The following is an 18797-nucleotide window of genomic DNA, read 5'->3' as shown; positions in this document are numbered from 1 at the left end:
TACCAACTTTTACCACACAAAATGTGGTTCCTCTGATGAAAGTGAGACCCATGTCCCTGGGAGCAGTAGGTGGCAGTGCTGTCTGCTCTCAGTTTTTAAGGTTCTGCAGTATCATAACTGAAAGAAGCCATTTCATGAAGCAGGTTTAATAGCTCAGGTTCCTGCAAGCAGAGGCACTTTTGCATACAGACAGTGCCAACTCATCAGGGTGCTGGGAACTTATCTTCCAAATTCTGAATAGCATCATTCTCTTGTGTGAAATTCCTCCCAGTTAGACATCTGGTGTTTGCTTCAGCATATGCAGTGAGGAGTATAGGTGTGTAGGTATGTAGCAAGGAGCAAAAGTGACTCTTCATAACTTGTATTTTTAACCCAAGATTTATCTAACTGATGAACTGTATATCCTTAGTGATGCTATTGGCATTCATCTCTGGCTTAGCCCTTATGGTTGATCAGTTGACATTTATTTCTAGAGCTTAAAAAAAATGTTACCACTTTTGTGCAGGTGTAAACTTATACTGGAAATTGTTCCAGAATCACTTGGCTAATTAGCAATCACCTTTATTTCAGCTCTTTTCTCAGCAGCAAATACAGCAGCAGTGTCATGGACAGGAGCAGAGACTATGAATGCAATAACACTAGTATCACCAAAATAAAGAGAATCCCTGGCCTTTTAACATTACACCCTGAAAAGACACACCTGTCAAATTGGAGACTCTTGGAAATTCCACCTAAGATTCATTTTCAAATTTATTCCTGTAAGTAAGGGCGTGTGTTGAAGTAAATTTTTTTGGAAGTTTGGATGAGAAGTGGTATTTTGGTAAATCAGCTGAGGAAGTGGTTCCTTCAATAAGGGCAGGCAGAAGTGGGAGAAGAAAATGAAGAGCTTGTACTGACCTGAGGGTCAGTGTCAAGACAGGGAGGGGAGAGTACTCAGGCATGATCCTGCTTCGAACGCACAAAGTAGATGGACCATATCTGGCAGTGGAGTAAGAGAGAGCATCAGCACAGATCAGCGCTGAATGAATGACAACAAATTAAATGAACGCCCATCACACCACCATGCACATAGGCCTGGAGGAGTTGCAGACCCCTCTACAGGGTTTTCTGTTAGCATTTTATCCTTTCCTGTTCCATGTAACAGTTGTTCCTGTCCTCATTGAATTAGCCCTGTGATAGAAATATGCCTCTTGTCAGTCAGACAATCACGTCCGTGTATTGCTGCTGAATCAGGATCATGATTTTAAAATGTGTGACTCACAACAAAACCTCAGAGGGAAAAGAAAAATGGAAGCCCAGCAGGGAGAAATGTGGGAGAGTCCCTTATCAGGTAGAGGAACAGACTATGGTATGATGTATGTGCAAACTGCAGTGTTCTCATGTGCAAACAGAAAGAAGATGCTAATATTAAGGGGCAGAATGGGGGCCAAGGGAAAAAATAAATGATGGTACATGTCACAAGAGGTTGTCAGCACAGCCTTATGACTAGTTAGTTCACAGAGGCAGTGAAGTCTTTTGAAGTTTCCTCTCTCTCTCTAATCAGTCCCATTAGAACAAGTAGATCTGAGCTTCAAAGGTAGTAGGGCTTGTCAAAGAAGAAAGCTGCCTGCTCCTCAAACCGTGGATGGCAGCTTCACGTCCCAGGGTGGGATTTCCCACATAAGGCTGCACAGTATCGGCATGGTGGGCATGATTACACAGCAAGTTCTGCACTCAGATTTCTTTGAAGGGCTTACACATACTCCCTAAGTTATTATTGATCCTGTCCATTTGACAAGACTTTCAAAGACTTGAAAAGATGCTCAGTAGAGCATACTTCTTAGCTTGATCCCTCACCTGTAAAGTCTAGATGAGTCCACAGACTTGCTCCATTTGAACTGTTTTCTCTAGTTCTTTAGCTACATATATATACAAATGAAAGTAATTGTCATCTTTTCTTATTAAATGCCTGTAAATTGTTGTTATTATATTATTCCTACAAGGCTTTTCCCAGAACTTCCCTACATTAAAGGGATTAGAGACTTTTGTGTAGGAGAGAGATGGTGTTTAAGTTTGTCCACCTCGCTAGACAGCATTATTAATAATGGCATTTATTGACTATGGGGAAACAGAAGGTTAAGTGATTTTCAGTATTTTGCCAAAGCTGATCCATTTTTTCTGTGACCTGTCATTTCTAGAATTTTGTTTTTGCAAAAAGGAAAAAAAATAGTATTGCATGTTTCTTTGCTTCATTTTTAACTCCAGCTTTATACTTCTGCAATTTAAATACGAATATCTCTTATATTTCAACAAAAAAGCGCTGCTCAGTATACTTTTCTTCTGATGTGTTAATTAAATTGTATATCTCAGTGTACAACTTTCCCAGTGAGTGACCCTATTTCCAGTATTTGGAACTGAATTTCCATCATGCTTGAGCAACGACTTGTGAGTGTTGCAATCCCCTTGCAGTCATAACCATAAGCCTGGGAATCATCTCTGAAGTATGACTTATTTTCATGGTCTATTTGGAGACTAGCTATGCTAATCCAGGAAGATTTTCAGAATTCAAAGCAGACTGTAAGTAGTGTGTCTGTAAACAGTGTATACACAGATGTTTCTCTGGTCTTTACCAAAATATTAATCAAATGGCACTATTAGAATCTGCCCCTGTACTTGTTAAAAACATTTTTCCAAGTAGTATTAAGTTGAGTTAGAGGTCGGTTTAGGCAGGATGGGTGAACTTGGTAAATCACGAATCTCAAGAGGTCGTCTTCCAATCCACCTCTGCACACAGGCAAGATAAGAAACCTTGAACTAATCCTGGCAGACACCAGTGTAATGCACTGGAAAGGGCTCCAGTGAAGGAACTTCAATGATATTCTTATGTAAGCTATTTTAATGTTTGAGTACCTGGTGCTCTTCCTGTTATAAAGCTTTTTTTTTTATTACTTTTTTTTGGCTGGTTGTTTTTTTTCACATTTTTCATATCTTTGATATATATTTTGTATATTTCGGTATTCTCAGTGGATACAGCAATGTTGCTCAACATCCTCTTCTTTGTAAAACATACAGATTATGTTTCTGCATCATGCACCCTTATATGTTGCACTTTTGCATTAAAGCTAAATCAGTCGGAAGGTTAGCTGCTGCCAAAATGAACCACCCTACATTTCTCCACACTCAGCTAGCCCTTGTGTGATTGTGATGAACCAGTTCAGAGAACAAAGTGGAGAATTTTCGGTTCTTTTGCAAAATAAATTTTCTGCTGACTTAGTTCACTGAATTAACTTCCCAGGAGAGGCATCATACAAGTGCAAGTGGTTGGACTGGCTTAGCTGTAATGTGAAGCCACGCTACTTCTCTATTCTAGCCTAAATAAACATCCTCATGCCTCCTTTACAGGCCATTTTTTCTAAGCTTGTTACCATTCTGTATTGTCTCTGTGTATCTTTTTTCATATGGTGCATTTAACAATTGTGTGCTCCAACGAATGTTTAAAATTTATGATTCAGTTATCAGTGAACAATTAATCAGGTTAACAAGATTTGTGGTTGCTCATATGCTCCTCTGCCTGTTTTTCTACACCTAATTTGTGTGTGTCATTACTGTGACTTTGCCTACCTGTATAATAATTGCACTCACAAGGTAGATGGATAAACACAAGTGTATCATCCTGTGCCATGCTTTTTCAGTTTAAGGAAGGTCATTCTGATCTGCACACTCCCCTATGCTGTCAGTGCTCATGTGGCCATCTCATCATGTTCAACTCTAACTCAGGACATTCCAGCACAACCTCAGTCAAGTATTTCTCTAGGTGGAGAACATCTTTTCCCATAATATCCCTTCAGTTTTGCCGTGTGTATGCACTGAGATACCCTGAGAGTAGGTATACGACAGACTCACACTGTCTTCCATGTAATCTAAACTCTGGGGTTTAATAGCTTCATGCAAGCTGTTTTTTTTGTTTGTTTGTTTTGTTTTGTGGCAATCTATTGGAATAAGATGTTAAGATTTGCTGTATTCTGTCTTTTAGATATTTATAAATGCTTTATTTTTCCTAGTATGGGTTCGCTCCTGATTCATATTCATTCTCTCAACACAATCCGGAGCCTTGAAGAATTTGTTTCTACTTCTCAAGCCATCACCTTCTGAAGTCGTATAGTCAACTGAGAAGTTTTTGCTATAATAGTTGCTCTCTCTTATCACTGCAAAAATGCAGCAGATGTGAAGCCTGAGGATACAGAAACAGCAACGTTAAGGCAACAAGGGTCCCAAATATATCTGGTCTGTTAAATCCCACTGCTTGTTTTAACAATTTTGAGGTGGGAGTCTGTGCTAGGTTGTCTGCTGTGGGTGACGCCCACACAGTAGAGAAGTCTTTGCCCATAATGACTCCTTCCTTGTCTGTTTAGCTGAACTCATATGCCACTGTAGACTGGGAAACCTGTGAGTTACTCTGTCCTGTGTAACCAGATTCTGTCTGGGCTGAGCTAGCTTGTTTCAGTCCTCCAGCAGAAACCCAGTGTATCGCAACCCATAGCCCCACCACGCTCTTGCGCTTTTCCATGTACCATGCCACCTTTGCAGAGCCTTGGTGCCTTGCTGTTGCAATGCTAAGGGAGCAGGCTGCAGAGCAGTCTTTTCATCTCTGTGGGATCCTCTTCTGGCAACATATAAGGGGGGGCCAGCTGAAGCCCACAGGTCGGCTCCAGTGAACATGAGGAAACAGTTTACCGCAGGTGGATCAGCTGTTTCAACAAGTCATACTGGGCAAAAACCTTGTGCTGCCCAGATGAGGTCAGTGCTGACAGAGCAGCCAGCTGCAAGAGGCACAGTGAAGTTCAGAAATGCCACTTCTGAAGGAAAGAGTTGCTGGGCTTTCCTGTCCTCCCTGTGAAGTCTCTCACGTGGCTCTCAGAGTACAAAACAGCAGAGGCCTATGGGCAGGCCCTGGATTTTAGGCTCAGAGAAGATGTGGGCAAAGGGACCTTCACGCGTGGGCTCTCTACTGTAGGCTGCCTGGTGATGTGATGACACTGCGGAAGGAGCCCCACTTAGCTCTCTATGCTGCTCACCTCTTTGTGTATGAATGTAGTGAATTTTCAAAGCCCATCTTTCCTTATCCTTACAGAGAGTTCTTGGGGTCTGACCATATCTTTGTCGCAGCCCAGAAGCAGATTCTCCAACTCAATTTCCTCCCTCCCGCCTGCACCTTTTTTCTCGAACATCCCTGAAGCACCAGGTCTTCCATCTGAAGCACTCACCCTAAGGGAGATTATTGAGGCTGATGACTTGTGGGACAAGGGAGAGAAGGTGGCTCACCTCTTTCCCAGTGCCACCTCCAGTCCTGACTGCTAGCCCCAGCACGACCTCATTCCATGCTGATTTACACACAGTCTGACCACAGATCACCAGCATCAGGGTGGCATCCACTCCTAGGGCATAAACTAGAGAGGACTTTTTTATAAATCTTTGGGGCTTGTCATCTTGCACTGGTATCAGGCAAGAGCTCCTCCTATCTGTCCTATGGCAGTAGGATTTGAGGGAGGAAGAAAGGAAAGATAATTTCTCCAGGTAAAAAAGAGATATAATAACAGGCAGTAAATACCACAGCATGCTGAGGGTGGGCCACAGACCCATCGACATTTTTCACTTGGAGTCAGTGAGCATGCTTATAATACCACTGACTCCTGTATCTGTCTGGAAGCAGCATCAAGTGAAATAAGTATATAGCAAATGTAGCTGGGAAATAATTGCTGGTCTCAGTTGCCAGTTCCATTTTCCAAGATGGCATTTAAATCAGCTGATAATTCTTGATGGCCTCGCCACTCAGCTCTGGATAGAAATAGAGCAGAGATACAAAACTAATACATTGAATTTCATGCAACAGAGACACCCAAAAGACAAGTGAGTTTCTTACTTTCCACCTTCCCTTAGCCATGATCTCTTTCCCACCTTTCTTGTGAACACATGACAAGTTCGCAGAGGTCTGATCACAAGCCCTTTCTCACACTACCAGACTCTTGAACATCTCTCTTTTGTTGTCCTACAGTTACGATGAGGGCCTCACACCACGTACCCTTCTGGGATACAGGAATGAAAGCAGAGGTGGGGTGCATGATGCAAAATCGCAAACTTTGGAGCAGCTGTCTTAACAGGCACCATCTAGAAAAGGTTTCTGTGCCTACGTGAAAAGACTGTGTAAAGACAGTGTCTGGGAGTGGTCTGATCCTTGGAAGGAATTATATGTTTGGGATTGTTTGTTTGTTTGTTTTGTTTTTTTTTTCTTCTCAGCCACATCTCAAGAGCAGTCATCAGCATGGTCACTTCCCATGTTGGGGGGGTCCCAACAAGCCCCCAGGAAGAGAAGTCTCTAGTCAACTTCTTACTGTGTCTGAAAGAGACAGGCAGCATTTCTGACCAGAAATGATGGCATGGACAGAATTAGGTCAGGAGCAGAGGACGAATAGCACAAAGCTCATCTGCCCTAGGTCTGCGCACATGGCCAAGCAAGCAGAGGAAGACAGCTCCAGCAGAGCCTGGCTCCAGTGAAGGAAGAGATGTTGCCACCATACCAAGCAGCTCGTGCTCCAAATGTGCCAGGAAGCTGGGCAGAGCCCCCAGATTTTGAACTGCTCTCTACTGACCAGAGGACTGGGAACAAGTGATTCAAATGCCATCAGCAAAGAAAGAGAGAGAGACAAAAAGCCATATAACCCTGTGTTGTGGTTTAGCCCGGCTGGCAGCCAAACACCACACAGCCATTCACTCACCCTCCCCCCTCCCTCTCTGGGATGGGGGAGAGAAACGGGAAAGTGAAGCCTGTGAGTTGAGATAAAGACAGTTTATTAAGACAGGAAAAATAATAACAATAATAATAATAATAATAATAATAATAATAGTATTAATAATAATAATGTGTATGAAACAAGTGGTGCACAATGCAATTGCTCACCACCCGCTGACCGATGCCCAGCCTATCCCCGAGCAGCCGGCCCCCCCACCCCGGCTAGCCACCCCTATATATTGTTCAGCATGACGTCAGATGGTATGGAATACCCCTTTGGCCACTTTGGGTCAGCTGTCCTGGGTCTGTCCCCTCCCAGCTCCTGCTGCACCCCTAGCCTGCTCGCTGGCAGGACAGAGCGAGAAGCTGAAAAGTCCTTGGCTTGGTGTAAGCACTGCTCTACAACAATTAAAACGTCAGCATGTTATCAGCGCTCTTCTCATTCTAATCCAAAACATAGCACCCTGCCAGCTACTAGGAGGAAAATTAACTCTGTCCTACCTGAAACCAGGACACCCTGGATCAGAGAGATGCTCAGGGCAGACAGCCTGGCCTGTGTGAGCACATGCCGAGGGCCAGCACCAGCACAGTGACCACAATCCCCATGTGAACTACAGTGGAGGGTGTGGACCTAAGTGCTGTGCTGAACTAAGTACTAATTTAGGCTCAGCTGCAAATACTGTCTGGGCAAACTGGTTACTCCTCCATCAAACAGCTCAGCAGATATTGCCCTGTACCAGCTCCATATAAAACACTAAGAGACCTAGAGTCTCTTTCATCCCCTTCTTCCTTTCCCTGCCCCACAAAGATTTGCTCTTCCAGCATCCTAAGGGACAGGACATGTTTTATTCCCATACAGTCACATAGCTTTTCTTCCCTCTCCTTCCCCAGACAAGCATCCACTTTCCCTGATTTTTACTGGATATGCCTCCCAGATTTGCAGGGAGCAGAAAAGTATGGGGAAATACACCTGGGCCTTGTTAGCACAGGGGGGAACAGGGTAGTGCAGGGTTGTTCTGTGCTTGGAAGATGGAGAGTCCAGCTGCTTAGGGTAGTAGGGCAAGACACCAGGAAGCAGTGGGGGAAAAACAATTTCTCAGCATCAGCCACCTCGTTCCTCCTAACAAGCCCACACTTTGGCAGCAGCAGCAGCTGCAGCAGAGGAACATAGAAGTACAAGGCAGGGATGGGTGGATCAGGCTTAAAAATAAAAAATAAAATACAGCTCTATCTTTTCATTTGCAGGCAACTTAGGCAGCAAGATGCCTCCTAAAAGTTGCCACCCAAGGAAGCTGCCTGCTTTTCTTTTAAAGTAAAAAAACAGCCTTGCATTGTTCCTGCCCTGTGTGTATCATGTGTATCATTAGTTGAACAGTATGACTCACATCCCACTGCGCTTGTGCTGATGTCTTAGGGTGGACCACAAAATCTCAGTATTCCTTCATTTGCAACTCAGTCAATTAGTTGAAGAAAAGTATTCACCTGCTTTCTCTTCTGATTTTTCCTCCACAGTTTGATAAAATACCATAACTGAGCAAGCAAATAAAAAGGCAAAAAATACCCTAAAAGAAAACACAGACTTCCAAACAGACTTCATAACTGCCCAATTTGATAAAGAAAGGAAACAGCCATACTGCAGAAATGGGAAACCTAATTGTAGAAAGGCAGAATAAAGATATTTTAGTTGCTTATTTTAAAAGTAAAGTCGGAGTGCTGCCATTGTGCCATTCAGAACAGTTATCAGAGTCAATAGGATAAGCTGTGGGGGTTGGTGGTGCAACTAACATTGTACATTCACAATGAATATGATGTTTAATTTTTTTTATTTTTTTATACTAAAAAATGCAATGACTCAGAACAGCATATTTTTCTCCTTACAGCTAACTCCATTGCTCCTGCAACTTCCAGGGACACATGAGGAGGGACATCTTCAAATACTGTGGGGCAGGAAAAAGATAAATAAAATATTCGTTGAACTCCACTACATCTGACAGTAGGTACCTTATTATGTGTATAGTTTTAAACCCTGCTGATGCTGAAGAGTCAACACAGATGATCAAAGGTTACGAAATCATTCCTTTCATTTTGTGAAAGTAGTTATTTTCCTTGATTTTTAATGCTTCCTGCATCTGTCTTAATCTACTATTCCGAAGATGAGTAATGTGGGGGAAAAGTAGTGTCATATAAATTCTAAAAAACAAGATTCTTCAACTGCTGCTTATGTAAAAAGGACCAATTAAAATCAAATCATTAGCTTCTGTTTAAATGTTCCATTAGAAAAGTGTAATAGTATAAATGCTTTATGTATTTACAGCTCTTGTCTTCAAATATAACCTTTCTTCAGTTTTTTTTGCAGCTATTTCTCCATTTTAGAAATGTTGGTGTAATTATGCCCATTTTCTCTTTAGAGATGAATAGACAATCACAGTTAGAAATTCTCCAGCATGTTTTACAGTCTGAAACATGTAATACTTAATCTCACAACTAATAACCACCATGGCACGTTTTATAATTACACCACAAATCACAGACTGCCACATTTAATGTGTAATTTTAGGCTGTTTTGCAATATTTTTTGGCATTTTTAAAATCTTTCAGAGGTGGAAAATGCATGCTTTAACTATGTATAACCATAAATGCAGAAAAAGTCTTTGGTTACAGGAGTATGCTAAAAGAGACCACAAGATGCTAAAAGACAGCAAGATGCAGGTACCTTGTGGGATACCTCAGTGAGAGCACATTGCCTGAGCAGATGATGCAGTCTCATATTGAGACAAAGAAAAAATATATGTATGTATATTTGACAGCCTTGCAGAATGAGCAGTACAATAGCAACAAGGATTCTATGGCTTTTGCAGCATGGTTCGTTGTTTAAAATCCTTTCAGAGGGTTTGTATTTGGGAGGCACTAAGTAGATAGGAGGGGAGAGAGCATCTGCAGTGAAAGCTGGAGGAACAACTCTGCCAACACACAAATCATCTTCCAGTACCTGTCTCAAGTGCTTCTGCAGCTGCTGACAGGTAAATGATTGACTCCCATAAAATTCAGTGGATTTTTCACCCAAAGCCTATTTCTGTTTGAAGCAGTGTTTTATCATTCATTCCTTTTTTCCTGTGTATGCTTTAGGTGTTATTTTAGAGCTTCCCATGCAGAAAAAATGCTTTTGATGGTGACTGGGATACTTTCCTAGGGGGCTCAAAATCCCTGAGCAGTACTTTAGATGCAGAGAGGTTCTTATATCCCATAATTAATGTTGTAGCTTTTTGTATACTGGATCGAGATATCCACATCTCTCTCCTGGACTGCCAGCACAGTGAACGGGTGCGTTGTGACATCTGGGCCTTGCTCTGAAAGAATCAGGAAGGTGTCCTTGCTGGGCACCTTTCTACGTAGGATGCAGCAGTTTACTGCAGTGACTAATGCTTCAATTGCACTACAGAGTTCTGCTGGTTATTTAATTAAAACTGCCACATCCCTACATGCACTCACACCAGTTTGGCTTCTGCTAATCAAACTGAATTTTTAGCAAAGGGAAGTTGTCTCAAAGTCCATGCACACAGTGCAAGTCCATGTGATATCCTATACCCGGTGCTGTTATTCAGACCAGAGGCCATGCCGTATGGAAACCCTACAGCCACCTGCTACTAGCTGTGGTAACCCCATTTCTTTAGAGGTGATCGATCTGTCTTGGACAAGATCTTGTGTGGTAATCCCATTCATGTTTGGTACCGCTGTCTTACAACTCATGCAAGCAAATCAACATATACAAGCTTCAATGGGCTGTGTGGACGTGTCTTTAGAAGTAGCAGCTCTAATTTATGAAGGAGAAAAGAACAGTGTATTGTAGACCTGGTGTATTGACTTGTAGCAACCTTTGCCAGAATAAGGCTTGGCACTTCCAAGATTTGCTGTGTGGAGTTTGGAAAAAAAAAAAAAAGGAAATGAGAATGTTGTAACTCATCAGAGATTGCAGTTGTCCTTGGTTGTGCAAGTATGTGAATAAGAGAACTACTATAGACTAGAAATTACCAGAACTATATGTTTTGTGGTGCAATCATTGCCCATTGCTGTGTAGTGTTGCTGCCTTGACAGTCTGGCTGGAGCAATAACTGCTGTTGCAGTGAAGACAGGAAAGCAGGGCTGGGCAAGAAGAGGCACAGGAGATCGTTATGATAGTGGGGCAGAATTACAGGATCCCAAGATTTATGGCTGTACGGCTGTTAACAGGATCTAGATCAAGCCATCTATTCCAGGTGAGATTCTGCCCCTAACAAAATTCTCACTTCTTGACTGTACTTAAAATATATCTCAGTAGAGGGGAAAGGCCCAGGTCCTGCAATTAGAAGGCATCTAATTATCATTAAGAATAGTGGAGGCTCAATAAACAAAGCACATTAGTACCAGTCTCCCAATATCTTGTGTTAGTGCAGCCCATGAACAAGGTCACATCTTAAAAATTGGCTTAGAAGACAGTAAGCTTGGCCTGCGTATTTTGTCATAATTTTTTAATATTTCTTTACGACAAAAGGAGCATAATACTGAGGGCAGATACTGTTTTCAGTTGCAAACACACAGCTTGCAGGTGCGGGCACAGTTTAGCCTAAAATAACTGGAGGCAAAAGGAAGAAAAAGCAGCTTAAAAATGTGATGTCAGCAGGAGAAAATGGGCCCTGTGGGGCACTGGTTTTCTAAAGCCGTGTTCTGTAATCAGCACAGCTCATTACTGTAGCCACGCACAATGTTACAAATGGCATTTTGATGAATGCATTTTGTCTTTCCATCACGCTTGCTAGTTAACAATTTTTCTGCCCAAATTGCTGAACCATGCACATTGTGTCAAAGAAGAGGCAAGCAGCAGATTCCCTTTGTCAGGAGTGGACAGCCTGTGCCAAACTCTCATTCAGTCATTTTCGACCTTCTTCTATTTAGACCCCTACAAATTCTCCCATGGAGGTACAGGACTTTGTATAGATGCCTTCTCCCCCTGCAGTGATAACCATACTGCTTTCTGTTCCCTCTCAGGCTACAGTGTGCTCCTGACTTGAAGGTCTGTAGACCCAATTTTGTAAATCAGTCTCCCAAGCAATTTAATTTTGTGCATTTACAGCTTCACTTCCTTTTTTTTTTTTTTTACTAAAAAAAAAAAAGAAAGAAAAGTCACTTTCTCATAATAACTCAGTTCAGTCCCTAAAAATACTGATGCTATTATTGCAAAGTATTGGACAATCCATACTGGAACCAAAGTCAGAGAAGGAAGTTACCATGTATCTGAAATCAGCCAGTGAATGGGGTGTGACAACAAATCACATTACAAAGCATATCACATGTTCTGGCTCCCATTTGAATTCACTTTGGGGTCTCAACATGGGCGTAAAGGCAGCTGGGCCTCTGACTTCTTTCCTGTAATTGGTGTTTCTAAATGTCAAGTGGTAATAAAATATTGTAAACTAGCAGTTACGGCACACACCTTGTTTTGAGGCCAAATGGGTTGCTGATGGAGGATGCAGTCCTACAGCTGGCACTGCACTGTGCATTTTAGAGATGGAAAGAGTAACGAGCCTTTTTTTGTTCCATTCTGACTGTGGGCTTTAGTCATTAGAGTAATAAATTAGAGCAATCAGGAGTTACGTTGCTGCATAGTTTTCTCATATTTTTCATCTGTTCAGCTGTATTCACAGTTCCCTCCACTGGAGATGGCAGAGGAAATGCAAAGGGTCCCAAATTGCTAACGTCAGAAAACTTCCCAGATATAATTAGTAACACAGAGGGGTCAAGAAGATGCTCAAATTTCACTTCTGTCTCGCTCTTTCCCAAAGAAGGGGGTGAAAATGAGAAATGGAATGGGATTATAAATGATATCCCAAGGGTGAAGGAAAAAGAGGACTGAAAAAGGACTGACTTGAGGGTTTGAATATGTTTTGTTTAATATGTTATTTTATGGTGGTCAAGCACTGAAACAGGGTGCCCAGAGAGGTTGTGGAGCCTCCATCCTTGGTGAGACTCAAAACCCAACTGGACAAAGCTTAGGGCAACAAATTCTGGGTGGCCGTGCTGGGGAGAGAGGTTGGACTAGATGGTCTCCAGAGGTCCCTTCCAACCTCGATGACTCTGTGATTTTGTGGTTCTGTAATTTAGATATTTTCTTCCACTTTTTTTTTTTTTTTCTGGAGGGAAGAGTGAGCTGGAAGAACAAAAAGAGAAAGGTAACAAAACCTTTCCCTTTTTCAGTCTAATAGCATTAACTTCTATTAACCTTTCTTAACTGTTGCCAACCTTGTCAATATGAGCGATCCCGTTAGCTGGGCTGGATTTTTATGCTCCAATGTCAGGGCCAAAGATAAATTTTCTGCACATCCAGGCTACCTCCGAGGTTTCCCTTGGTGTGGAAATGGAAAGGCAAGAAATAAGCAATGATGTACCTGCAGGTTCTGTTTCCCCATGGTGCCAGGATTTGACCAAAGTGCACATCTCGCCCAGGAGCTATGAAAAGCAGTTGGGATGTTTTATGTAGATGTAGGTTATGCATGCATGAGTGAGGAAGCTGTGGTGTACTCACAGAGAAATACGTGTGGGAAGAGGTTAGTAGCTGAACAGCTGCTGAGCAGCTGAACACATTTAAGAGAAAGACAGGGCCAAGGTTTTAAATGGAGCCTGTGCATAATGCACAGTACGGAAGCATGTATGTGTTTGTAGGGCTGGGTTTTCGGAGTCCTGGGCCCTGGGCTCTTTGGCTAGATCCATGAACAGACACACTGCCAGTTCTATCATTTCAGGCACTCTGATAGCTACTGCAATTTTCAGCCTCAAGTTAGGCACCCAGAGGTGTGTTCTGGGTCTGAGGCGGGGAGGGGACATCACCAGGGCAGCTGACCTAAACCAACCAAAGGGATATTCCATGCCATGTGATGTCACACTCAGCAGTAAAAGGTGGAAAAAGGAAGAAGAGGGGAGGGGTGGGCTCTGGTTGTGAAAGCATCTGTCCTCCCAAACAACGCCTACATGCATTGAGGCCCTGCTTCAAGGATGTCGTCAAGCATCACTCGTTGGTGGGAAGTATAGAGTAATTTCTTTCCTCTGTGCCTCCACATGGCTTTGCTTTTTGTTGTTGTTGTTGTTTTGTTGTTGTTGTTATTTTGTTGTTTTGTTTTTTCCCTTTCCCCCTTTTCCTTTTCCCTTTAGTTAATTCGCTTAATTAATAATAATTTTCCCTTAATAATTATTTTTCCTTTAATTAAATTATCCTTATCTCAACATGGGTTGTTTTTTCCCTTTCTTCTTCCCCTCATCTTCAGAGGAGGAGGAGTGAGAGAGCAGTTGTGGTGGAGTTTGGCTGCCTAGCAAGGCAAAACCACCACAAATCCATAATTAGGCACAGGTAAAATAAGCAGATGTCTGGGTTGGCGCTGTCTGAGGAACAACCGATGTCTCTTTTTACATGCCCGTGCCCTCCCCAGATCTCACACAATACTGCTAGCCCTACTCCTCTCTCCCTCTGCTTATACTGCAAGATTTAATTTTGCATTTCTGAAGCAATGAATCATTTTTTTCTGACAGCTGAGAATCCTGGACCAGCTCTGTAGGGAGGCTGGATGCAGAAAGGGGTCTGCTGAGCATCACAGGGAGAACTACATGTCCAGGGACAGAAGCAGGGAGAGGATTCAACCTGGGACGGGACTGTCCCTTTCTGTCGTAGTTAGGTCCACTCAAATCAATGTTAAACTTCATCTGTAGATCCATGCGGTTCTCTGTCTGGAAGCACTCAGGAGTTGGAGAAAGCTTTACAAAATGATTTAAGGCTGGATTTAAAGGGCTGAGGCTCCTCTAAGTAGGTTTTAGGCAGTGAACACCTAAGTACAAGACTGCGACTCTGAAAAGATATGCTACTTTGCTCCCTAATCCAGAACATGCCCAAACTTCAGACATACATTCATTTTTAATTCCAATTTATTTAGTGGCCTCCATTCATGCTGTTCTGGGATCTGCTGCATTCCTGATGGGATGGATGGGCATGGATTTCTCTACCTTGTAGTAGTCTGAGACTCCCACAGCAGTGAAAACCCTAAATCAGCAATGGGAGAAGTGCCTCCTTCCTCAGGGAAGTCATCCTTGCCTGAGATGCAGAAAGCTTGCTAGTAGGAAAGACTCTGATTTATTTGCTCTCATATAGTGATTCATGGTTTTAAAGCACTATCAGATGCCAAGAGATGCTAACCCAGCATATGGTCTGAAATTCTGATGGTAGGCAATACCCATGTCTGAACTGCATGTGTTACAAAGGACACAGATATAGTGAGGGGAAATAAAATATATATAATAGGACGTTTAAGTTAAAACAGCCTTTGCCACCCTGTATTCTGGTGCTGGGTCGATTTCTGTCCTGGCCAGTAAAGTTATCCACAGTGTACCATGGTTCCCCAAGGTCAGCCTGACACACCTGGTGACCTCTTCTCTCCATGCTCCCAAATGTAAGGTATTCAAATCAATATACTAGTTTCTATCTGGTAATAAAATATCACATATATTAGTTCACTCATGACATGTGAATGTGACTGGCAAAGTCCTATCCATGTTCACACATTCCAGCAGTTTACAGTATAGTTAGTCAGAGGAAAGTTGAAAGTGAAGAAAAAGGAACATATCCAGGCAGAGGAGGAAATGGGCAGGACAAGATGAACACCAGAACAGGCTTAATATGCCCTTCCCCACCCCAAACACACGTATATAAGTAGTGAAAGAGTGATTTCCCCAGCTCCCTGGCTATCACTCATTTGCTGCTTCTCTCTGGGACCACGCACCATCCCTCCAAGATGTTGGCAAAGGTACTGTCTTGTTTCTTTGCACTGTAAGGTGAACTTTTCTGTGTAAGCATTTGTTGTACCCTTACTGTTCATGTTCAGTGGGCGTGCATCATGCTGTGGGATATGTGATTCACCCGCTTTCAATGCCCTGTGTTCCTCAAGATAGTTTTAATGCTTTAGCACAGAGCTCAGTGAGAACTCACCTGAAATAATGGATTCCCATCCTTGGAGGTGTTCAAGGCCAGGCTGGATGGAGCTTTGAGCAACCTGGTCTGGTGGGAGGTGTCCCTGCCCATGGCAGGGGGATTGGAAGTAGATGACCTTTGAGGTCCCTTCCAACCCAAATCATTCTGTGATTCCATGATTCTGTGATTGATTCTATATAGTTCTGGTCAACATTGCCAGGAGAGAGAAATCCAGTTAGAAGAGTGCAATGAAAAGCTACTAGCATAGTAGGGGTGAGCCTGTATTAAAAAGGAGAGAGCAGCACAGTTCAGTTTATTTAACTTAGCCAAATGAAGGCCAAGAGGAAATACTATCACTGTGTGTGGATATGTGCAAGGGAGTAGAGTAAAGGGAAGGAGGAGAGTAAGTGGGAAGAGATGATTTCCAAAGGAACTTTCTAATTGAGATATTAACAGCAGCTAACAACTCCAGTCAAGAAGAAGCAGGCTGTTTGCATAATGGGTCAGTGCTCAATGGGAAAATTAAAAAAAAAAAAAAAAAGAGAGAGAAGCAATATAATTCCCAGATCAGCAGGACCCAGGATCAAGGAGTCACTGCTTTTTGTAGAGGCAAGACCTTGCCTTGGAGAAAAGCTGGAACTGCAGCTGAGCTGGAGTTCAGTGGGAGCTGGGTGCAAGGTAACGCTGCCAGGTCCCCTCCTGCTCAGCTCCAAGGTCAGCAAGGCTTGTGATAGTAATCCTGCTTCTCGGGGAGATTAAATCCTGCCTCCTGGAGTGCTAGTGGCTGTGTGGGCCTGAACTGCCGCATTCCTACTGACTTCAGCTGCTATGAAAAGGTGCTATGGAAAGCCAGGTGCTTTTTGCTTGTGTTTCTTTATATGTATCTATTGTGTGTGTGTGTGTAACATAAATATTTATATAAATATATATATATGTCTTGCAAAGTCACATCACCTGCAGTACTTAGCCTCGAGGACTTAAGGAGGAAGCAGCAGAAATAGAGAACAGATAAGGACACAAAAGAAAGTAAAATCAAAACATAAATAACTATATGGCATTTCTGGGGATAAAAAGGGGAAGAAATCAGGCCTTTGTTTTGCTGATGCAATCCGTGCCAGCATGCTAAGCAGTAACCCCAGACAGAAAGAAAAAAAAAAAAAAAAGAAGGAAGAAAAAGTGTGGGTTTTTTTGTTTGTTTTGTCTTGTTTTTAATAAAGGAAAACATCTAATTTATTTATTTTTTCCCTCTCAGACAGTTACAGGAAACTTTGCCAATGTGATTCATGGTTTGAATGCAAACCACCTGACAGACCAAGTCATTCAGAGAAGCAAGCGAATGATTCTGGATACTCTGGGAGTAGGGCTTCTGGGGACCAGCACCGAGGTCTACCACAAAGTGAAACAGTACAGCAAAGTAAGTTTGGCATTCATGGTATACACTAATGATTACCTACAGGAAAAGCAAAGGATAATATAAGCTATAAAGGGAAACTTTGTCATTGTGAAGTTATTTGGGGGATGGAAAGAGGAAGGCAATGTTCTTCCCACTGGAGATAGGGAAACTTCATTGCTTGAGTTATTTTTAACTCTGGATGGGCAAAGCTCTGCGTAACAGACTGCATGCTAAGACTCCCCACCACAAGCAGAAAATAGTTTATTAAGAATCCCTTTCTTTCCTTCACCTATGAGATCTTATTAAAAGCACCAGCAAAGCAAACATTACTTAGCACTGGACTTTCCAAAATAAGGGACAGTTAAATGGATGAAAAGTTAGTATTGGATTATTTTCAGTCCACAAAACATTACTGTCATCAGAGGTACATTGGCCATGTTTCTCCTCCAGTCTTACACTGCTTGTGATAAAGGAATACTTGACCCCAAGGAGAGCCCTTCCCAACATAGGATTGCATCAGTGAGGATGGGATTTAGCCCGATGTTTTACTGCTAATACATGGCCATTTGGGCTCGGGCTACAGAACTCTGCGTGACAATAAGGCTCCTTGCACAGATATCCCCCCTCCCAAACTGTGGTGGTTATTCCCTTTTGTTTAATTTCATAAAGATCTTTTGTTGGCGAAAAGATCTGTGCATCAAAAGGAGAGGAACAGCGCCCTTTAGAGCACGGGGGTACCAGCATCAGGAGGCCACATATCATTTACCAGGGTCTACTAAAATGTTGAAAGACATAACCTTTACCTGGAGATCTTCCCCAACAAGATGACTGCCCTGAGGGAATTGCTCATGAGCGGTGAGAAACAACACGGATGGCCAGAGGTTTTGTGGAGGTACTGAATGGCCAGTTCCATGCTATTGGCCTGCCCCCTGTGATCTGCTTGGGTGGAAAGAGCCCTTGACAGAGGTCATCAGGAAAATGAGTTTCTTTTCATACTTTCCAATATAAAGGTATTTCTCCTATGAAAGGGAACAGTTGGGTCTCAAGAGGGTAGGATCTGATCTCAGTTACATCAGAGATACAGTGCACGTTTATCCTTGGTTTCAGGACTTTGAATTAATTGATGCCAATTTGTTCCAGATCTACAGCTCAGACATATCCAGTACCATCTGGGGCCACTTGGATTTCCGACTGCCTCCTCTGTATGCAGCTTTTGTGAATGGAGTGGCTGTAAGAGATGCTCTTTTATTTGCTCTTAAATCACACTAATTGATTCCATTCTCACTCCAGAGAACAGCATGCTCCTAAAATCTTAGTTTACTTTATTCTTGTGCCTGAAGCCTACTACAAAACTTCACTAGTGTCTTGCCCTAATGTGCTTCAACTTTCTTCCAATGAGACCAGGCTCAAGGTATAATATATATCTGCATCCCTTACCTTTAATTTGGGATTCGGGGCTGTTTTCAAAGGTCAGAACCCTACAGCGTGTTACTGCCTGGCTACAGCAACTGCATAACAAAGAGATGCTCCAGCTCTCACTGGTATCAGCAGATTTCACTCCAGCTTGCAAAGTATAGTAACAGAAAAACACAGATACAGACATATGCATGTATACATACACACATACAATGTATCACAGAACAATTTAATCTTCA

The 18797-nt window shown here is 42.6% G+C and overlaps 1 protein-coding gene across 12 annotated transcripts in view; it reads left to right on the top strand.

Annotated features, from left to right (window-relative positions):
* ACOD1 (aconitate decarboxylase 1) overlaps positions 1 to 18797 on the top strand; it is a 35152-nt gene that overhangs the window by 11364 nt on the left and 4991 nt on the right. For 8 of the 12 annotated variants that reach the window (XM_035561304.2, XM_035561300.2, XM_035561301.2 and 5 more), the window contains 2 exons: positions 17002 to 17163; positions 18283 to 18372. In XM_035561304.2, coding sequence (XP_035417197.1) covers positions 17002 to 17163; positions 18283 to 18372 — 252 coding nt within the window. Of the gene's footprint in view, positions 1 to 6031; positions 6281 to 8649; positions 8760 to 10812; positions 11020 to 15407; positions 15586 to 17001; positions 17164 to 18282; positions 18373 to 18797 lie in introns of those variants that run through there. The other 4 variants (XM_035561307.2, XM_050708372.1, XM_050708374.1 and 1 more) reach the window with 4 other exon arrangements.

Source organism: Cygnus atratus, chromosome 1, assembly GCF_013377495.2.
Source record: "Cygnus atratus isolate AKBS03 ecotype Queensland, Australia chromosome 1, CAtr_DNAZoo_HiC_assembly, whole genome shotgun sequence".
NCBI classification, from domain to species: Eukaryota; Metazoa; Chordata; class Aves; order Anseriformes; family Anatidae; genus Cygnus; species Cygnus atratus.
This window is presented reverse-complemented; position numbering and strand designations above follow the sequence as displayed.